This window comes from Fukomys damarensis, unplaced genomic scaffold (assembly GCF_012274545.1).
Source record: "Fukomys damarensis isolate Sample0158 unplaced genomic scaffold, DMR_v1.0_HiC HiC_scaffold_39, whole genome shotgun sequence".
Lineage (NCBI taxonomy): Eukaryota > Metazoa > Chordata > Mammalia > Rodentia > Bathyergidae > Fukomys > Fukomys damarensis.
The window spans coordinates 11681788-11701477 of record NW_022900951.1 but is presented as its reverse complement, the minus strand read 5'-3'; the positions used below and the strand labels follow the sequence as shown (position 1 = coordinate 11701477).

General features: G+C 37.7%; 1 protein-coding gene across 3 annotated transcripts; it reads left to right on the top strand.

Annotated features, from left to right (window-relative positions):
* The first annotated feature begins 577 nt into the window (after nt 1-577).
* Nucleotides 578-19430, top strand: Asb11 (ankyrin repeat and SOCS box containing 11). Of its 3 annotated transcripts, none has more exons than XM_010645186.2 (7): nt 578-758; nt 7917-7996; nt 11908-12015; nt 14348-14498; nt 17092-17226; nt 18598-18789; nt 18997-19430. In XM_010645186.2, exons 1-7 carry the CDS (start codon nt 578-580, stop codon nt 19119-19121), a joined length of 972 nt encoding a protein of 323 aa, XP_010643488.1. In that variant the 3' UTR covers nt 19122-19430. The 3 variants fall into 3 exon arrangements, with proteins under 3 accessions (XP_010643488.1, XP_010643490.1, XP_033616242.1); XM_010645188.3 differs by lacking the exon at nt 578-758 and adding an exon at nt 1622-1813; XM_033760351.1 differs by lacking the exons at nt 578-758; nt 7917-7996 and adding an exon at nt 1636-1813.
* Nucleotides 19431-19690: the final 260 nt, after the last annotated feature.

Sequence of the window (19690 nt, the reverse complement as noted above, 5' to 3'; positions counted from 1 at the left end):
TTAGCCCTTTTCTTCCTATTTCCCATTAAAATAGTCTTTTTAAAAAACTGGTCGTATTTTAGATTTGGGCTTAATCCTCCACAAACCTCAGAATGAAAAGAAAATGAAATGTTGCCAGGAGTAGAATTTTCTACTAAGAACATAGCATATCTTTGTACTTCTTTGTATGAACATCAAATAGCTTACTTTGTTCCTATGGGGTCAGAAAATTACCTTTTATTTTTCCACAACTATTTTCCAATATAATATAGCAAAAGTAGCAATTTATTTATTTAAAGCAGCAATTTAAAAGTAAAACTCTTTCAGACCTAAATCTTCTCTTAGACAGTACTGAGTAATGTAGTTCTAGAAGTCCTGAGTATTTTTGTTTAGAAGAGAATTTCTTTATTCAACATTGTCATGGACGTCTGCATAAGCAGTCCAGTCATCAAATCAGAGTTAGATTAGAACCTACAAACTAAGTCCTCAGTAATAAGAGCACTGAGTGCTAGAAGGTTTTAAATAGATGTCATATGATACCACTTACAACTCTGTGAAAATTTGCAGTCATAGGAACCTATACAGAGCATAAGCCAAAATGGAAGATGGTCCTGTTTTCTATGGCTTTAAAAACATTTTTATTACGATGTTTGCTACCTTTTTTTTCTTCAAGCTTTTAATTAAAGTTTTTTTGGCTCTCCTAACCCATTTCTATATCGTCAAAGGAAATAGAAAAGAAGCTGCTAGGATAGCAGAAGAGATCTATGGTGGAATTTCAGGTAAAAATTCATGAATTTATTCCCAGTGCTTAAAAAGTACCACCCCCAGATAATTCATCAGAACAGTATTTCCAGAAGGAATGTTTTTTGTATACTTTGAGTTTGAGTGGGTAGTTAAAAAAAATGACCTAACAATTAAATTAGCAAGTGGTGTTGGGTACACCAACTTGTGAAAGATTTTCAGCTTTATTTCTTTGCAAGTCAGTAGATCTATTAATATTCTAAGAAGTAAATAGAGTGTGTGGCTTTCTGAGAGTATTTTAAGGAACTTCATTTCTACTGGCCAAAAGAATTACTTATATGGCCTTATTTTCTTTAATATTTTTAATCAGACTTTAAAATACATTGTGTTTGAACAAGACTAAATTTTCTCAGGAAATAGAATGACCAACAAATTGAATTCAAAGCAACAAACGTGGCATGCTATATGTATTTCTGTGCTCTTTTTGGAAATGGAATTGATTAACCAGTTGTTAGGTCAGGAAAAATGCTTCACTAAACCCATTTGTAAGTGGCTCCATGCAAAGCACCACAAACAGAGCTTATTAAAATATGAAATGCCAAGTTTTGGATAAAATATCTTAAGGTTTCATGCTTTGTACAAGTTAGTTACATTTCTTGTAAGAAAAAATTCACCTTAATTGTAGTGAGATGCTACAAAGCTCAATGAATCAGGTATCCCTGTCACTGCTCGATTGTTACTTAATAGAGGAGTATTTATATATAAAGAGTTCAGAATTTCCTATGTATTTTTAGTGTTTGCAGGGGTGCCAGGATCACATCACTCTTTATCTAGTATCCATTTCCATTTGCATCCAGGATTCTCTTTCAAAATAGTCTTATGCTATGTGATTCCAATACACTGGACAACTTGGAAAACACTAGACATCAGCAGTGTTATCCAAAGAAATAAGACCTCCAAAGACGAAGCATCAGAATGCTTCAATTAACTGGGGAAAATGAGAAGAATTTTGAAGTTTCAGAAAGTGTCAGAAGGCCTGGACTATGGAAAGAGATTTCTTTTGGGGATTACATTTGTCACACATTTCAGGGAGGTATGTTACTTTGGCTGGTGAAAAACAATATTAACGTTTCTTTTTAGTTCCAAGTTAAAAGCATGATCTGGAAAGCCATTTTCTAATTTAATTTGTAAATTTGTACGGAAGCATTCTAGAATCTTTAGTAATAATTTTGATGTTCTCATAGATATATCATCCTCATGGTTTAAATTAGGTAAAGTCCAACAAAGTTGTGTAGAGATGTTTTCTGTCATTGCTCTTATGTGTTATTCCTATTTTGTGGTCCTTACTTTAGTACACTCTTCAAAAGATTTTATAGTAGTGAAAAAAAACCCCATGTAAGCATAGTTTACATCTATTTCTGGAGCTATAATTCATATCTATTAAATAAATTAATTCACGCTCTAGTTCAAGTAGATTTCCTTGTTCAAGTTCCTAGGATCATACTTACTGAATTTGTAAGAAACATAATTAGCATTATAAGGTCAAAAACATATTTTAAGTTATTGTTAACAAGAGGCTGAGGTGAGAATAGTGCATGTTAACTTCGCAGTTTAATTTTCTTCCTATATATGTGTATGCTTGGGTGTGTCTGTGTCCCTATACTCCCACACACATATATGAGGCACACAATACAACCAGATTTGATACATGAGTCTTTCTATAAATAATGTGGCCATAACATGCAAGGACTAATAGTTTTTATACAATCCTAACAGTGTTTTTTCTTTTGACACTGCAAGTAGTCAGATACCATATATTCAAATCTAGATATATTAAAATCAACAACATTTTCTTTAAGTGTGAAACCAGAACTCATCTTTGCTGTTCATCAGTCAGACGAATGTTTCTTGAGAAAATATATGATGATTAATCGATAAGTTAATTGACTTCAATGGTCTCAGCTCAAGGTTAAATTTCTTGATTCTGCTGAAATATTACATTCTTGTGAACTGTTCACAGCAATGTTAAAAACAAAGAGAAATCAGAAAAATCAGCCAGGGTAGGATTCAAACTTTCTTAGATTCTGGGCACTCTTTCTTTTGGAAGTTTCACCTCACATTACATCCCTCATAAGGTATTACTTTGGGGGCAATAAATCTCTTGGAAGTTGTGTCTTGGAATTTCATATTCTGGAATGATTATTTGAGGTGTCGTTGTAGTTTAAACTTACATTTGCATAGAACTCCTCAGAGTTCAGTCAAGCTATAGCTGGCTGTTTATTAGATCTGATCTTTTAAGCTTCTTTATGCCTTTTATCAGTAAATATGGTTTGCAACATTGTCCCTGCCCCTTGGCTTTATACCTACAGCACCAGGTGGTTTACTGGAATCCCCCCTTCAGATGACAGATATATCTGCAAGCACTCTCTTTCTCCAAAGAGACATGTTGTCTGAGTTTTCAACCTTTACTGTTTGTACCAAGCTATATTTAGTACTATGAGCTGGTCAACAAGGGTGATGAAAATGAGATGCAGATATAGGCTGATAGAACCTGTTATCCACAATTCATGGCTCAGATAAGTTTCAGAATTCAGGATCTTTTGAGTGTTAGAAAGATTTTACAGTGTGCAAATAAATACTTAAGCTAAGTAAAAATACAAATAAAAACAATGCTTAAACTGAGTCCTGGCCGTGTTTCACTGCCAAAGAAGTTTGCATCACAGTTAGAGGAAAGTGTGGTTTTCAGAATTTGGAGGATTTCACAATTTCAGATAAGAGTTTGTAGAACTATAGTACTCTCTTAAAAAAAAAAAGCTTTTCAAAGCTAAGTCTAAAAGATTAATTCTAAGTATTACACTCAAAAATACTTGTCCTCATTCTAGATTCAAAAGACTGATCCTACTTAACAGCCATGCTTCTGCCTGATTCCTCAACCTGGCTCCTTTTTCCTGTCCTTTCCAAAGGACTTTCTTCCTTTGTTCAATTTGTGCCCAAACCTCTCCCTGGCTCTGTTATTTATTTAGTTCTGCTGGTTGCGTTCTCATGCCTTAGCCTTACCATCCCCTGAGTGGCTACATAGCTCAAGTGCCTTCTGGCTTTTTTCAGTTTGTGAAAACTAGTTCCTGGTAGAGGCTTTGCCTCCCTATTTCTCATCTTTAGTTCAGCTCTCTTGCCCTTGAATGGGTCAAAGGAGCCTTCTTTCTAACCTGCTCTTTATGTCTAACATTGGTTACTGAGTTTTACCTTCTTACCAGAACTGGATGTTCTAAAGAATATTCATTTTAACAATATTTTAGATATCTCAGGAAATATATTACAACGTTTTACTCAATTACCTTTGTTTTCTTTAAAACAGTCTTAATTCTGCTATGTTTTTACCTTTTTTGATTAAAAATGGACATTATTTATGAAATTTTTTTCTTTAAAAAATGCTATGCCTTGCAAGCGCAAGGACCCGAGTTCAATCCCCGGTACCAAAAAAAAAAAAAAAAAATGCTATGGGAGATATGGCTTTGTATGATTTCAGAACTCTAATAAAGAGAATAAAGGTTGTTACATACATGTGCACTGGGGATTATAACCAGTTAAGTGGTCTTTCGGAATAATAAACTAGTAATTTCAAATCTTTATTGAAATTAGGGTAACAACTATAATAATTTTTTAAATAATTAGTTTTATCATTCTTGGAACTTAGTATATTCCATCTGACGTATCGTTTTTGTTTATCATTGAATTATATAGCTTCAGAATTCATCATGAAATTGTTATCCAAAGAATTTGAGAACTAGATATATAACTCACATTTTGAGAAAAATAATCAAAGGAGGAAATGAAAAAGTACTTGAACATTTTCCGAACACTTCATCAGGAACAAGTAAATATATTTGTAGAGTAAACTATCTTCATAATGTGTTTGCAGCCCTGTGACCCAGGCAGTCTGCCAAATCACTAAAAATAGATTGCCTCAGAAGAGAAGGGTTGAGACCTACTTAAGCATTCATTTACTTGGAGAGCTTAGTTGCATATTTCTTGAAAGGAATGGAAAAATTTCCAACCTGCCAAATAACTTCTATCCTTAATTTCTCATAATTAGCTCCAATTTGCAAAATGAAAATGATAAGAATGAGTGACTGTGTTGGGAACAAGCACAGAAAAACAGATGACTCTCACCTTGGCAGTTACAAGGAAATAGTTCTGTGTGAAAAACCCTTCAAGGTCCTTCGAATAGATTGGTGGAAAACAGTGGGACTTGTAAGGTTACTTCCTTGAGAATGATTCTTTTCAGCTGGGAAACAAAAAATGATTTCTACTTTGGGGTGATACAGTCGATTTATTTCGTTGCATTTATTGAGGGAAGGTAGATGTCAGAGCATCCTAAGACAAGTGACCTACCACAAGGTTAGGCAGAGCTTAGAAACCAGAGTAAGCTGTTTTCTGAGTCCTTAAAACTTGATGTCCAGTCCTACTTCTGACACTAGGCCTGAGACTTCTTTATGTGGGGCAAAGTGGTTCTCATGTATTTCAGGTTGTTCTCACTTTTAAAATAAGGCTCCCTCCTCTCTTGAAAGCCATGGGTTCCTAAAACTACAAGTTTAGATAAGAGGCACCTAAGAGGAGGGGAGCTTGGTATTCTGCATCGGGTGCATAGGATCACAAATGATATTATCTATCGTATATCTTTCACTTTTTACTTTTTATTTTGGAACTAATTTCAGCTGACAGAAAGGTTACAAGAGCCTTGCAAAAATTTCCACTTCTCTTTGCCTGGAGATCCCATTCCTGTTTAGTCTCCTGTTTCAATAACGTCCTTAGTAATATAAAGATCCTATCCAGGGGTAAATGTGGCCTTTAGATGTTGTGTCTTGTCAGCCCCCTTCAATCTGGAGCAGTCCTCAGCTCCTCCTTGGATTGGTTCTAAGCCAGTTATTTTGTTTGAGTTGGTGCAGTGTCCTCATGATCAGAATCAGGTTATGCATCTTGGAACAGGAATGGTATAGAAGCAGTGGCCTGGTTTTCTCATTGTGGTCCCTCTGATGGCAAGTGACACAGCTCATTGCATTTCATCAAATGGCACAGAGGGCCAATTTGCTCCATCTCCGCTTATGTTAACGTTCATCATCTGGGTAAGGTAGTTTCTGTGATTTTTTTTTGTCTTGCTATGTAGTTCAGGCTGGCCTTGAACTCACTATGTAGCCCAGGCAGACATTGAACTTGCAGCGATCCTCCTGCCTGTGCCTCCCGAGTCCTGGGATTACAGGCCTGCACCACCACGCCAGCCTTATTCCTCTGTACAATTACTCCTGTGCTTTTTGTTGATAAATTTTGGGTGGAGAAATAAAAAGGGGCTCATTCTGTCTTTGCATCTACATTTCTAAGTTGGCCTTCTACTTTGAGGGAGTACTTTCTTTTCTGATATTTGTATACTATTTATGAGTGAGAACTCCTAAATATTCTGTTATCTGAATCAGTGAGGATTTATAGGCTTCTATTTTATTTGATAGCATATAATGTCTTATACTCTTTGTTTATTGTGATGCTTGAATTGCCCCATGTCTGGCAGTGGAAGCCCCACTACATCGGGTTCTGTGTCTTTTTGATATTTCCTATTGTCTGAGCACTTTATTCCTTTCTGACAAGATATTTCAAGCTAGCCTTACATATTTTTTCTGGCCAGGGCCTGGGGTCAGTCTTTTCTCTAGGGAGCCTTGGTTTGGTTTTCTTGGAGCACAATGTTTAAAATAATATGACTATAGATACACATCTACATTTTACACCTAAATTTACTTTATATCTATCTTGTTATATTAAATATCAAAAATTTCTACCAATGATTCCAGTATCAATCCAAACTTCATTCTACTTTTTCCCACTTCTTTCAACCCAAAGAATTAGAGAGGCTACATTGGGTTTCCAGATAGATAGAAGGCTTATTGAAATGCTTATAACTCTGGTTCTTACTCACTGGAAAAGCTTATTCTTTTCTTGAGACTTTATTTCAAATTCACACAAATTCCATTTTTGTTTTTGTCAAGTGTGCAGATACGAAAGCCTGAGATCTTATCACCACTGGGATCACCTAGAAGAGGTCAAGAAGGGTCTTTTGTATTAAATCCAAATTCTATTACATTCTTTTAATGAATAGTATAGTCATAATTTGAAAAATGCCCAAATTGTGCAAACTGGAGTAGGTGTTCCTCCAAAAAAAAAAAAAAAAAGGGTTTCCTCAAAAAAAAAAAAAAAAAGGATTGCTCTTTGGCATTTTTTATAGAGGGTTACTACTCAAATACCCATTTAGCTGGTTAATCTTGGTTGCAGAGAAACAATTATAAGAAAAACAAATTCATAAGAATAGTTCTAAAGCTGTTCTTTAGAATACTGTTCTACCATGCCTGTTTATTAATCATATATGGTTGATCCTGTGTACCTAGCATATGGATCCATTTGATTGGCCCTCTTAAAGGCCAAAGCACTTGCCAAATACTCATCACTGTCTCCATTCTACAGATCAGGACATTGAGGTTTAATTTTGACAGCGTGCTAATTTTGGCAGAGTAGTCAAGGTAGAATTGAACCCAGGTGGTTCTGATAAAACTCTGCTCAGCCATCACAGTAAACTACCCATAATAAAGCTGTCGAAGGAAAAAAATCTTTGGGGGCAAATATAATCAGAAAACCTAAAGCTGCCATTCTGCATTACAATAAGTAGACTTCATTATCAAAAGAAACAAAGGCATTTACTTAGAGAATTGGAAAAAGACATTTTCTCTGAACTCTTAGAATCTCTTCTTTAGTGCACAGTCTGTTTAATCCTTTGGGTATGGATGGGGTAGAGAGACGGAAAGAATGAAAGTTGTGGAAGCTCATTGACCTGTGTTGTCTTTCATTTGCCTTCTTTAGAGCTGTTGGATCAAGTGCCCTGCACAATTTGTTTGAATTAAATATATTGCTTTGTTGAAACTGCCCCCTACCCCCAAAGCCAGAGAGATCTACTGTTCCCCTCTTTGTACAGTCCTCCAAACTAATGGAATTTACACACAGTAGCCTGTCACTGAACAGCAGCTGGCAAAAAAGCTTGATGCATGATACCCGCATCCTTTCTCCTTTCTCCCAAATCTTTCCTCACAGTGGGTGGGCAGCATGAATGTGCTGCAGGGAAAGTCTGCAGACCTTGACTCTAAGCTTGGTTTGTGTTTCAGACTGCTGGGCTGATCGATCCCCACTTCATGAAGCTGCAGCCCAGGGGCGCTTACTGGCCCTTAAAACTTTAATTGCACAAGTAAGTAAACTAAAGACTTGATCCTTTGAGCTTCTGCTAAAATCAAGCATCATTTTCTATCAGCTTTGTTGGTAGCAGAGATCTTGCTTGCCATATCTGGGTCCCAGCACTGCCACTCCAGGAATATACATCCTCATACACTTCACTGTTTGGTTGTCTTGCATCTCATTTCCTGAAGAATGGCCTCATATTCTGCCCAGTTCCCTCTTTTCTTTTTTGGGTTTCCTTTGCCTTATAGTGTTATCCAACCCCAGGGCTCACACGCTCAGGTCTGGCTACTTGGCTGCTGACCCATTCAAAGGAGGGCAAATATTTGGGTAAAAAAAAAAGGAAAAGAATTCATTCAGAGCTAGCTCCAAGAGGATGGAGGGGCCCACTTGCTTCAAACCACCACTCGAGGTTTACCATGAAGGGTCTGTTATGGTAAGGAGCAGCGGGGAGAGGAGCACAGAGAGACAGTGCAGATCTTTACACTGGCTTTATCACTTCCAGCCATCTGCCCCTTCCTTTCTGGCCTCCTGAGGCTGATATACGTCACTTCTTTAGGGCTAAAGAGAAGAAGGAGTGCTTCTATGTGTTCAGCAGGAAAGAATTGGGGAAAGCTGCTGATCTCTAAAGGAAAAGAAAAACACCTAATTTTTAAAAGTTTTATTTTGCAATTCTGGTTACCATAGGACAATTGCCTGTGAGGGGCAATGAATGATACTTTCACATTCATGTTGTACTAATTCATCTCACCTTCTCCCCATGTGCATTAGTGACAATAATCCTGAAGTCGTAACTGTCTGCTGTTGCTGTGTAACAAAGCATAGTGATTCAAAACAACAAACATGGAGATTTTTCCAGTTTCTGTAGGTCAGGGAGCAGCTTCCAGCTTGCAAAGTATCAGCCAGGGCTGCCGTCATGTCATGGCTCAACTAGGGGAGGATCTGCTTTCAAACTTACTTGTACAGTTTTTGTCAAATCTTAATTTTTTGCCACGTAGGGCTCTCTACAGAGCTGTGTTATGAGATGGTGGCTGGCTTCCCTCTGAAAGTGTCTAAGAAACAAACCAGTTTTTTTTTTTAAATAACCTAATCTCTGAAGCATCATCTTGTCTCATCTGCCCTATTCTACTCATTACATATGAGTCAATAAGTCTGGCCTGTACTCAAGGGGAAGAAATTGCACAAGTGAGACACTGTTAGGAATTGGGGGTCAGTGGATACTGCGCATAAAAACTGCCTACTCTGAATGATACACTATTTTAAGATCAAGCATTAAAATAAATCCACAAATGGATAAATCTTACACCATAGGAAGACTTGTTAATGTCTTAGTTATTAAGGGAACTATATTTTCAATCTCCTGAAATAATGAGTAATAGCCTTGAAATTATTTGTGGAAGGAAAAAAGTACTCACTCTATTTGCTTGGTTTGGAGTTTACATGTATACAAAGGAGGTCAGTCATCACGTCCCTTTTCCACGTTATCAGCTTTCACCTAACCAGTCTTTAATCCTTTATCATTTTGCATTTAAACAGCTGCAATTTTTTTGTAGCGCTGTGGGTTGTACCCAAGACCTTCATACTGAGATACATCACCAAGACTTTATTTATTTTGAGACAGGGTCACACTGAGTTGATAAATTTCCCAGGCTGGGCTTGAACTTGGGATCCTCCTGCTTCAGCCTCCCAGAGTGCTGAAATTACAGGCATGCACCATCACGCTCAGCTTGCACTGTTCTTTTTGTGTATGTCTTATTTCTTTGTTTTTGCTTTCTCCTTTCTGAGTTGCATTATTTCTTAGGAAAGTAAGTAGAGGCAAAAGGAAAACAATACTGTCAGCAACAATGGGATTTGAACCTGATTTTACCACTTGCTTATTTGTTTTAAGGACTTTAAATATTTCCTTATTCGATTATTTTTAAACATGCAATATTCACAAAATTCAAAAAATTATAATGATGTAAAGAGGTACACAGTGAAATTTTGCATCAAACTATTCCTCTCAGCCTTCTACCTCGATCCTTTTATTAGTATTTAAACAAATGTTTTATCTTTGGATAGTTTTTAAGAAGAATAGCAAAAATAGCACGGAGTACCTTTCACTTACTTCGTCTAATTTTGGCATCTTACATATAGCCAGAGCACACTTGTGAAAACAAAGAACTTAGCACTGGTATGATGCCATTAACTAAACTGATATTCCACCAGTCTTTCTGCATCAGTACTTTTCCTACTGTAGGATCACATCCAGGATCCCATGCTGTACTTAGCACTTTGAAATTTTTAGCTCTACTTGTAGGCAAGCATGTTAACTTCAATAATGTACAGGAATGTTTCATGGAATAGCTTAAAATTTTCTGCTACACCCCCACCTTTCAAGCTAGTAAAAAAATATGGTACTTCAAAAAACTTGAGTTCACATTTAAATAATGTGGTTAACTCCAGTAAAATATTAAACCACTGTGAGTAAAGCATTAAATCAAGATTCAGCTATTTTGCTGGCTGTCACCAATAGCTGGAGCACTTCAAGTCTTGCATATAACCTGCACTTTCTGCTTCTCCATTTTCTCATGTACAATGAGCATGATTCACTCCTAGATGTTCTTTCAGCCTGTCCAGCAGCAATTTCTGCAAGTCCAAGGATTCTGATTTTTTTTTTTGTAGCATAATGCTGCCACCTTGTGGGTTAGTTTAAAAATCTTACTTTCTTAAAAGGAAATTATTTATGGGGAAAGGAAAAGGAAAAGACTTTAACGGTGTTAGAGGCCCAATTTGAAAACACGCATCACCGCTCTAGACTAATGACGTCATACACAGGACATGAAAATGGACAGGACCTGGGAAACATAGAGAGGCCTATGATGAAGGGACAGAGAACGGAGAGAAATCCCAGCTGCTGGTCATCGTAGGGATGCAGCTGGCACTTGGAGCTCTTGCAGAACATGGTGAGAATTAGGTTGAAATTTGAGGTTCAGGGTTATGGCACTAGGTTTTGGGGGCTTTTGTAGGTTAGGGAATCAAAAGCAGAGCTTGCACAGAGGACAGACCAGGAACCTAATTCCTTTTGCAGAGAGAAAGTGGTAATCACAGGGGAAATGGTGAGAGCCATGGGGTATGAACAATCATGGTATGAAGTCAGGCGTGCCCAGCAGCTAGGCCATCTTTGTCAATGTTCATGAGTCCAGGATGAGGAAAGTGGAGCACGGCAGTGCAGGGAGGGACAATGGCTGGATATTGCGGTGACACGCATGCCTGGGTAAGGAGATGAAGGTTAGGAGAATCCCTCTGGCTCCAGACCCAGGGAATTTAGAGACCTCTTCACTCAGTAGGGCTGTGGCTGAAGCAGTGCTGTTTCCGCCCAGCTCGTCGTCTTTCTCATCTTCTTCCATCTCCTTCCTGCTTCCCCTTTCTGTAGGATCTTTCTGATCCAGAAATAGCCAGCTCTCTACTGTGGCCCTGCCACACTTCCTGACGTTGTTTATTCTGTTCCCTCCCAGTGGCTTACTCTTTGTCTCCCAGCTTGAAAGCGTTTATGCTTTAAGACTTAGCTAAATACTACCCCATTGGGAAGTTTTTTTTCTTACTCCTCAAACCAGCTCAAGGACACCCATGCCAGCGGTGAAAATTTGAACATGCTTCCAGTGTAGCAATATTCTTGCTCTCTTCCCAGTAGGCTCTTGGGCGGAGAGAGACTCATGTCATAAATTTTAAAGACTCAGGTCCTGCGTTACCTGACCCAGAATACTGATTAAACATTGGTTGAATAAATGCATCCAGGGCTCCCACGCCTTGTTTAGATTTTCCTGGTCACAGCCTCTAGTCTTTAGACTCATAGACAGAGAAAACTAGAGAAACATGTTGAGCAATGCTGCTTTCATTGCTGTGGTCACTGTGGCATTTAACTCTCTTCTTTCCCGATTACAGGGTGTCAATGTGAACCTTGTCACCATTAACCGAGTCTCTTCTCTTCACGAGGCGTGCCTTGGAGGTCATGTGGCCTGCGCTAAAGTCTTGCTAGAAAACGGTGCACATGTGAGTACCACCCCTATGACTTGGGTCTGTTTGCCCAGGAGCACCTGCCAATGCCCAAAGAGACTTTACCTTCTGGGCTGCTCATGCACTGCCCTGGTGCGATATCTGATCCCATCCGTGTTCATATTCCATCGTTCAAGTTACTCCTCTTTTCACTTTAGACCCCTATGGGTGAGCATTCAGGTGTCATCATTCAGAGATGTCTTTCAAAGTTGTGATGCTGACTTCAAAAGAACTTTGTGGTAAAACATTATAAGAACACATTTAACACAATGATTAAAAGACACCCTTAATTCAACCCTAAGCCAACCACTACTTTTATTGATCAAAATTACCAAATTGAATGGACTTTTGATGAATGACAGATTGAAAAACCACACATTGAGCTTCATCTCATTTTTAGCTTATAGAGGACCTATGTACAACACAAATATAGGAATAGGCTTATAAAAATCAAAGCTTGTGAAAAATCTCAATGATACCCATACTTAGTTGTCAGATAATGTATTATGGGTAATGTCATTGTTTGATCTAGTCCTTACGTGCTTTGTTTTACAAGCTGCAAGGCCTTTAAGTACTTAATGGTGATGTTTTTTTACATTTGTGTGGAAGTCTGGTTTCTACATGGAGAATTGAATATAAAAGTCTTCCTGTCACAAACTGATTTTCCAATGCCATTGTGGTTGTGCATTTCCGCTAGGTGGAACTCCTCTAAGTTATCACTTAGCTCATGGGTAACAATGAGGACGAGGCTGTATGAGGGCCATTTCCTTGCAAGCCAGATGATTGGAATTGTGAGCAGATTGCTGGTGGGAAATGTTAAGCATTTCTCTCACGTCACAGAGGAGTTTTACTAGAGGAAAAAAAAAGATTAAGACAATAGTCCCTTGTGTTCAGAAGTTTTATAAGGGAAGCGCCAATAAATGCTGTACAGTATTACATCATTTAACATTTAAACCAAAATGAGAAAAAAGAATGAATGGATCTGTCAGTAGAAAATTCCTCATACTTGGCAGCTCCATTAAATGCATCTGAAACAGACCTACTTCTCATCTTGGGTTGCTAGTTTCAGAGACTGGGCAAAATATTTCTTCTGCCCTCTTAAGTCTGGGAGTCAGGCTGTACCTACCATTTCCCCATTTAATGGATCACAAAACCTTGTTAATTTTACCCCCTATTTCCCAAATCTATGTTGTCCTTTGTCCTGTACCCCTAATGATTTAAAGCACTTATAGCTATTTCAGAATTATCATTTTTTGTGTTTTTTCCCCAATAAAATCCAAACTATTGAAGAAGAGGCAATTGTCTCATTCATCTTTGTATCTAAAACATTGGTAGCTAGTAAATGATCAATAAATGCTTGTTGCCAAGAGCTAAGATAGAAATTACAGGAAATCAAATAAGAAGACTTCCCAGGCTAAGGACGAAAATGGTACTTAGAAAAAAAACCACTCAAACCAGTTACACAAAATGTTTTTTTAGTAACCATATAAATAGGCTAGAAATCCCTAGAATGTGAATTTACACACATTTCTACCTGTCCTGGTCTATCTCCACCACCTCAGCATTTCATCTTTAACTTTCCACTTTCATGTGGATCGCAATGGAAATATGGAGACCAGTTATTTTTGTTCCTAAAGCAAAATAATTTTGAATCTTGATTTTTACAATCATCTGTCGTTAGTTGTTGAAGCAAAATGGTTTGACATCAAAACGTCATTGTGATATGACATTTCTGTCTTCCCATCAGCATGCCTGGGTCCCTTGATGTCCTTCCCCATCTATTGCTGATACTCAATGATGCTTCCCAGACCTTCTGGTTCTCATGTTCCTCCCACATCCCTAGAAGGTACTAAGGATGGTTGGAGGTTCCATGCTGATGCCAGTAGACTGAATTTATGTCATTTGTATAGAACATAGAGGAAATCTGTGGCAAGGAAGACAATAGAAATGGGATTTTTCAAGGAATTGTTTTTCACAACATAAAATCTGGGACCTTAAAATAGCTGATTTCTTTAGTACTGTTGATTCTTGACATATTTGGTCACAACTGCAAGGGGAATGAGCTCCATATTAATGTAAATCATTGTTGCTGCAAATGTTCATTCAGTGCTTACAGTGTATCAGGCAATGCTCTAAGTGTTTAACACGTAGTAACTTAGCTGATCTGTCCAAAAACCTCATGAGTTTTCATAACACTGTAAAGATGCAGAGTTCCCTCGCTTACTCATCAGCATGCGGAATTTCCGTGGGCAGGCATATAGGAATGTATAGCTGGACAGGGTGAGAAAGAAATAGCAAATCCTCTGGATTTCTCTTTGCTCATTGGCAGGTCAATGCAGTGACAGTTCATGGAGCCACGCCCCTCTTCAATGCTTGCTGCAGCGGCAGTGCTGCGTGTGTCAACGTCCTGCTGGAGTTTGGAGCCAAGGCTCAGCTCGAGGTGCACTTGGCTTCACCCACCCATGAGGCAGTGAAAAGAGGTAAACGAGCCACTGCAGTGCACATAATATAGTGGGGGGCTCACTCCAATTTGCATGAATCAATGGTCTAGTGCTGGCCATCAAGGGTCGCCCAGATCTGTCCACCATTAGAATACGTGTGGTTTAGAAATCCCACAGCAATAACTTTAATTTGCTGAGATCTTCCAAAAACATCGCTTTGACATGGAACAGCTCTTTTAACTTCCTGGGAATGTTTTCGTGTCCCATTTCTTGGGGACAGTTTCTCAACAGGCCTTTCCTTACAGAGCCTTTTTGCTGGTGTTTTGGTGGCAGCTGATGCAGCCAAGACAGTAGCTTTGACCTCATGAATTGTACTGAGCTTATGACTCTGTTCTTAGTCGAAAAGAACACTACATCCTCTAAAGCCCATAAAACACAACCACGACTATAAAATAAATTATGAAAGTGCCTTGAAAGCCAAGGATGATTCTATCATCTCTAATGGACTTGTTCATGTAATTGTCCATAAATAATGTAGTCTAGAGACTTCGAGGTCATAGTTATTGAAAAAGTCCCAACTTACATTCTTGTGAGCTATTTTTGAAATGAAGAAAAACAGTAATTTCAAAGCATTTTAAAACTATATGCACAGACCAGATGTGAGAAAGAAGACGCCATTGAATGCACAAGGACATTTGTCAAAGTCACACCCAAAGAGCAACATTGCAGTGACACCCATTGGTGAACTTATTTTCCTATATCAAGATCAGGAATATACTGGAGAAGTTAGAATATTCTAGAATAGTGACCTTTGCTGTTGTAATTGGGAATGAAAGACTTTATTTCAAAAGGCAAAGCTGGGGATTTAGCTCAGTGGTGCCCCTGCCTGCCCGGCAAGTGCAAGGTCCTGAGTTCGATCCCCAGTACCCAAAACAGAAAAACAAACAACATCAAAAGGCAATAGTGAAAGATTTGCCCCAGATTATTAATCATATCAATTGGTAATTTTTCTCCCCGGTGGGTTATTTTTAATGATGCCAACTACCCAAATCTCAATATATTTGTGTCTTTTATGTTCTAAATGTATTTAATAAATATGTATTGATTAATAACAGATATAAGCCATTTCCCAAACATCAAGTAAGTCCTTAAGTAGAGTAATGGAGTATTTTGGAACTGTTAAAGTCTTTTAAAAATTTTAATGCTGTAAATAAATTTGCAGAAAAATATTTGCATTTTTATCTAATTTAAAAATGGATAAATATTGGGAATGGCTTCAATTTCTTAAGTAATTCTGTAGTTGCTTGGCTGATTATATATGGAGTGTTTGTTATCTGTGTGCCTATGAAACATTTATATGTATCATAAGCACACAGCTTACATGTCTCTAGATATTTTTTTCTGTATTATAAAAGCATGTTAAAGACCAATATCCATAGAATGGAAGAATCATTAGCAAGTTTGTTATTTTAGATATTGTTACACTAGTTTTAGTTATTTAGATTTTATATATACATTTTAAAACTTCCTGAGACTATTTACATGTAATTCAAACTAAGCTCAGTTTCCGATTCTGTCAAAAAAGAGACAGGAATTATTCATAAATGTTTACTAGATACCTCGTATTTGTCAGGCATTTTTAAGTACTGATTAGATATTATTTCTGAATCTTTATAAGCTTACATCTATGTGAGCAGACTAGGTTTGAGTGAATCAATATCTTGACATATGTCTCAGTATATTTATGTATTTGAACAAATAATTATATAAAGTTTTGATTTGTACATTATAATGCATATTCATGCTTAATTTAGAATGTGTGATGAATCAGGCAGGTATAGGGTGAAGCTTTCTTTTATGTTACCTATAAAGAAAAAGTTGGCTAATTTAATTAGGGATGAAAAGTCTTTTTAAAAGGAAACATTTACATTTTCAAGGAGAACCAATTTTTTATCTAGACCCATCAATATCGCAGGAGCATTCTTTCCTGAACACATCATTCATATGCTACCAAATAATCATGTCTGTCTCTTCATCGGGCAAATTCTCCAAGGGCAATGCTTGCTTGTATAGTTCTTGTTAGTCACTGAATTTGAAAGTGTATTTAAATATATTCTATACTTGATAACTTTTATTCATTCTCACAGGTATTTTCTCAGCTAAAGAAAATAAGGGTACAAGTCATACAGTCAATCTCACACACATGAGTGAAGAAGGGAATGAAAGCTTGTAACAGAGAGAATAAGTTTGGGCCTTGGGTTTGACCACGGGCGTTTCAGAGCAATAATAGCATGAGTCGTTTTCCCCTCTGGACCTTACAGCTCCATTTGGGAAATGGTGGTTTCATTCTAGAGTGTGATTTCAACTGTGATCCTTGCAGCTTTAGTTTAACAATTAGTTACCTCAGGGATTGTATAGAGAACTTTGGGTGAAGAAAACATGAGCATGTTCTTAGTTTTAGTATTTCTATTTTGGGAATTTCTACCTATGATTTCTAAAAACAAAATAATATTTTTCAACTACACAGAGAGATCTTGGATATTTCTAAAGCTCATTCCAAATAAGCAGTCATATAATTCTGTAAATACTCAATGTGTCTCTTACTTGAGTGAGGTTGTCTTGTGTCCCACAGGTCACAGAGAGTGCATGGAGATTCTGCTAGCAAACAATGTTAACATTGACCAAGAGGTGCCTCAGATTGGAACTCCCCTGTATGTGGCCTGCACCTACCAGAGGGTAGAATGTGTGAAGAAACTTCTGGAACTAGGTAATTACCATAAATCTTATGAGAAAAATCTGTTAAACCCCTTTTTTAATGTCTTCAAAGTTGAAGTTATTAGGCCGGAAAAAAATGATGGTGTTTGATGTCGGAATGAGAGAAATTAGTGTTTCTCAGTTCTGCTTTCTTTGATGTTGACACCATTTACCTGATATGGTTCTTCCTGGTGGTCTCAAGATGGCTACCAGCAACACCTGGGCTCCTCACTGTCTTCATTCATACACAGCAAGAAGGAGCATTGACTTGCTGAATCACAAACCCATCTCTGAGCCAATTGTGTCTACCACAGAAATACAATACATTGACTGGCTTAGGCCTGGATTACAGCTTATTGTGTAATTATTTGGCTTCTTTAGAAACATATGAACTGGGAATCACAAGAAGCTATCATAGTTCCCTAAAGGGAAACCTAGTTGTGGTTACCAGGAGGATGCTGGGCAGGAAAGAAAAACATAACATATATTATTTGCCAAGACTCTTTTACATCATCTCTACCACATTACTTAGTTATTTTTTAAATCCTAAAAGGCACATATAGAAATGAAGATTCCAGGGAAAAGTAAAGTATTTGGGAACTATCATTTGGGTAAAGATTTAATACACTTAGCCATTGACATAAAGGTGGAGGTTGTAGTAAAAACCTTCAGTTGAGAATTTTTATCTCTAAGATTTTTTTATCATTTCTTATTCCCATCATTTATTATTCCCTACAGTGAATTTAAAGATCTTTTAAGGCCTCAAGTGTGTATGTGTGTGTGTATGTGTAATTTGGGAACTATCATTTGGGTAAAGATTTAATACACTTAGCCATTGACATAAAGGTGGAGGTTGTAGTAAAAACCTTCAGTTGAGAATTTTTATCTCTAAGATTTTTTTATCATTTCTTATTCCCATCATTTATTATTCCCTACAGTGAATTTAAAGATCTTTTAAGGCCTCAAGTGTGTATGTGTGTGTGTATGTGTATATATATATTTGTATAAATTAATACCAACTTTGATAAATTGGCTTAAATAATATACAGATCAATCCAAAGGAGATTGAACTGGTCAAATGAAGCATATGGTGAATCACTGGAGAAAGAGCATATACTATGTAGTGATGTTTAATTTGAAAATGAGAATATAAGGACAATGTATGGGAAAGCAAGTCAACTATTTAAAATAACTAACAACATCTACGTCTACTTTTCCCACGAAAATGTTTTGGAATGATCTTAGTAGGCATTGCTGAGGTTGTAGACTTAAGTCACGTATTTTCAAAGATCTGTCAAATATGTCATGGCATTTGAGATGTTTTTGTATACAACAACTCTATTTTAGGCTCATTGTGCTTTACACTCACATCTGCTTTGTTAAGGAGCCAGTGTTGACAATGGACAATGGATGGACACCCCCCTCCACGCAGCAGCAAGACAGTCCAGTGCAGAAATCATCCACCTGCTCACAGACTATGGGGCCAACCTGAAGCTCAGAAATGCACAGGGCAAAAGTGCACTTGATCTGGCTGCTCCCCAAAGCAGTGTGGAGCAGGCCCTCCTGCTCCGGGAAGGTAAGAAAGGGCTGCATATGTTAATTGAACTGAAACCCTTGCAAAAATGGAAGGCCCCTCCGGATGTGAGATGGGACCTTGTTCTTCAATGTCAGCGATACAATCATCATAGGAGGAATGACTGAAAGAAAAACATCCCCCTTAGAGGGACAAGTCAGGATCAAATCCAGTTTCTCTTCTGCTCACCCATTTCATTTCCTCCCACAGGCCCACCTGCTCTTTCCCAGCTCTGCCGCCTGTGTATTCGGAAGTGCTTGTGTCGAGCATGTCATCAGGCTGTCTACAAACTCTGTCTGCCAGAACCACTGGAAAGATTCCTCCTGTACCAGTAATCCCACCTGTCCATGGAAAGAAGTAGACTGTTGTCTTCTGTACCCACGGTTCTTAGTATAGGACACCCAACAGCTGGAGTCAGTATCTTCAGATGAGCTCAACCATTAGAGCCAAGCCCCGATGAACCAAAACATTTGGAGAATGCAAACTCCTGGTTGGTTTAATGTTCTCATTAATCAAGAGGCAACCAGAAACCTTTTAGTTTTTAGCTTTTGTTGTTAGTAAGCTTAAAAAGACTGTGAAGTAGAGTGAAAACAGTAGGCTGTTTTCGTGTGATTCAGAATCCTCTAATACCTATGAGTCAGCATTCTGAATATCGTATAGGCATATGCAAATCCAGGTAGATAAGATTATAATGAATGTTAAATATTCCAAGGTGTGTTCTTGATTTAGTTCCTCTCCTTTACCCCATTTCTCCTTTCCTTTCCCTTCCTTTCCTTCTCTTTCTCTCTCTCTCTCTCTCTCTCTCTCTCTCTCTCTCTCTCTCTCTCTCTCTCTCTCTCTCTCTCTTTTCTTCCTTGAATAAATCTCTGCTGTAATTTTGATTTCTTTGTCATTTTTAAAATAC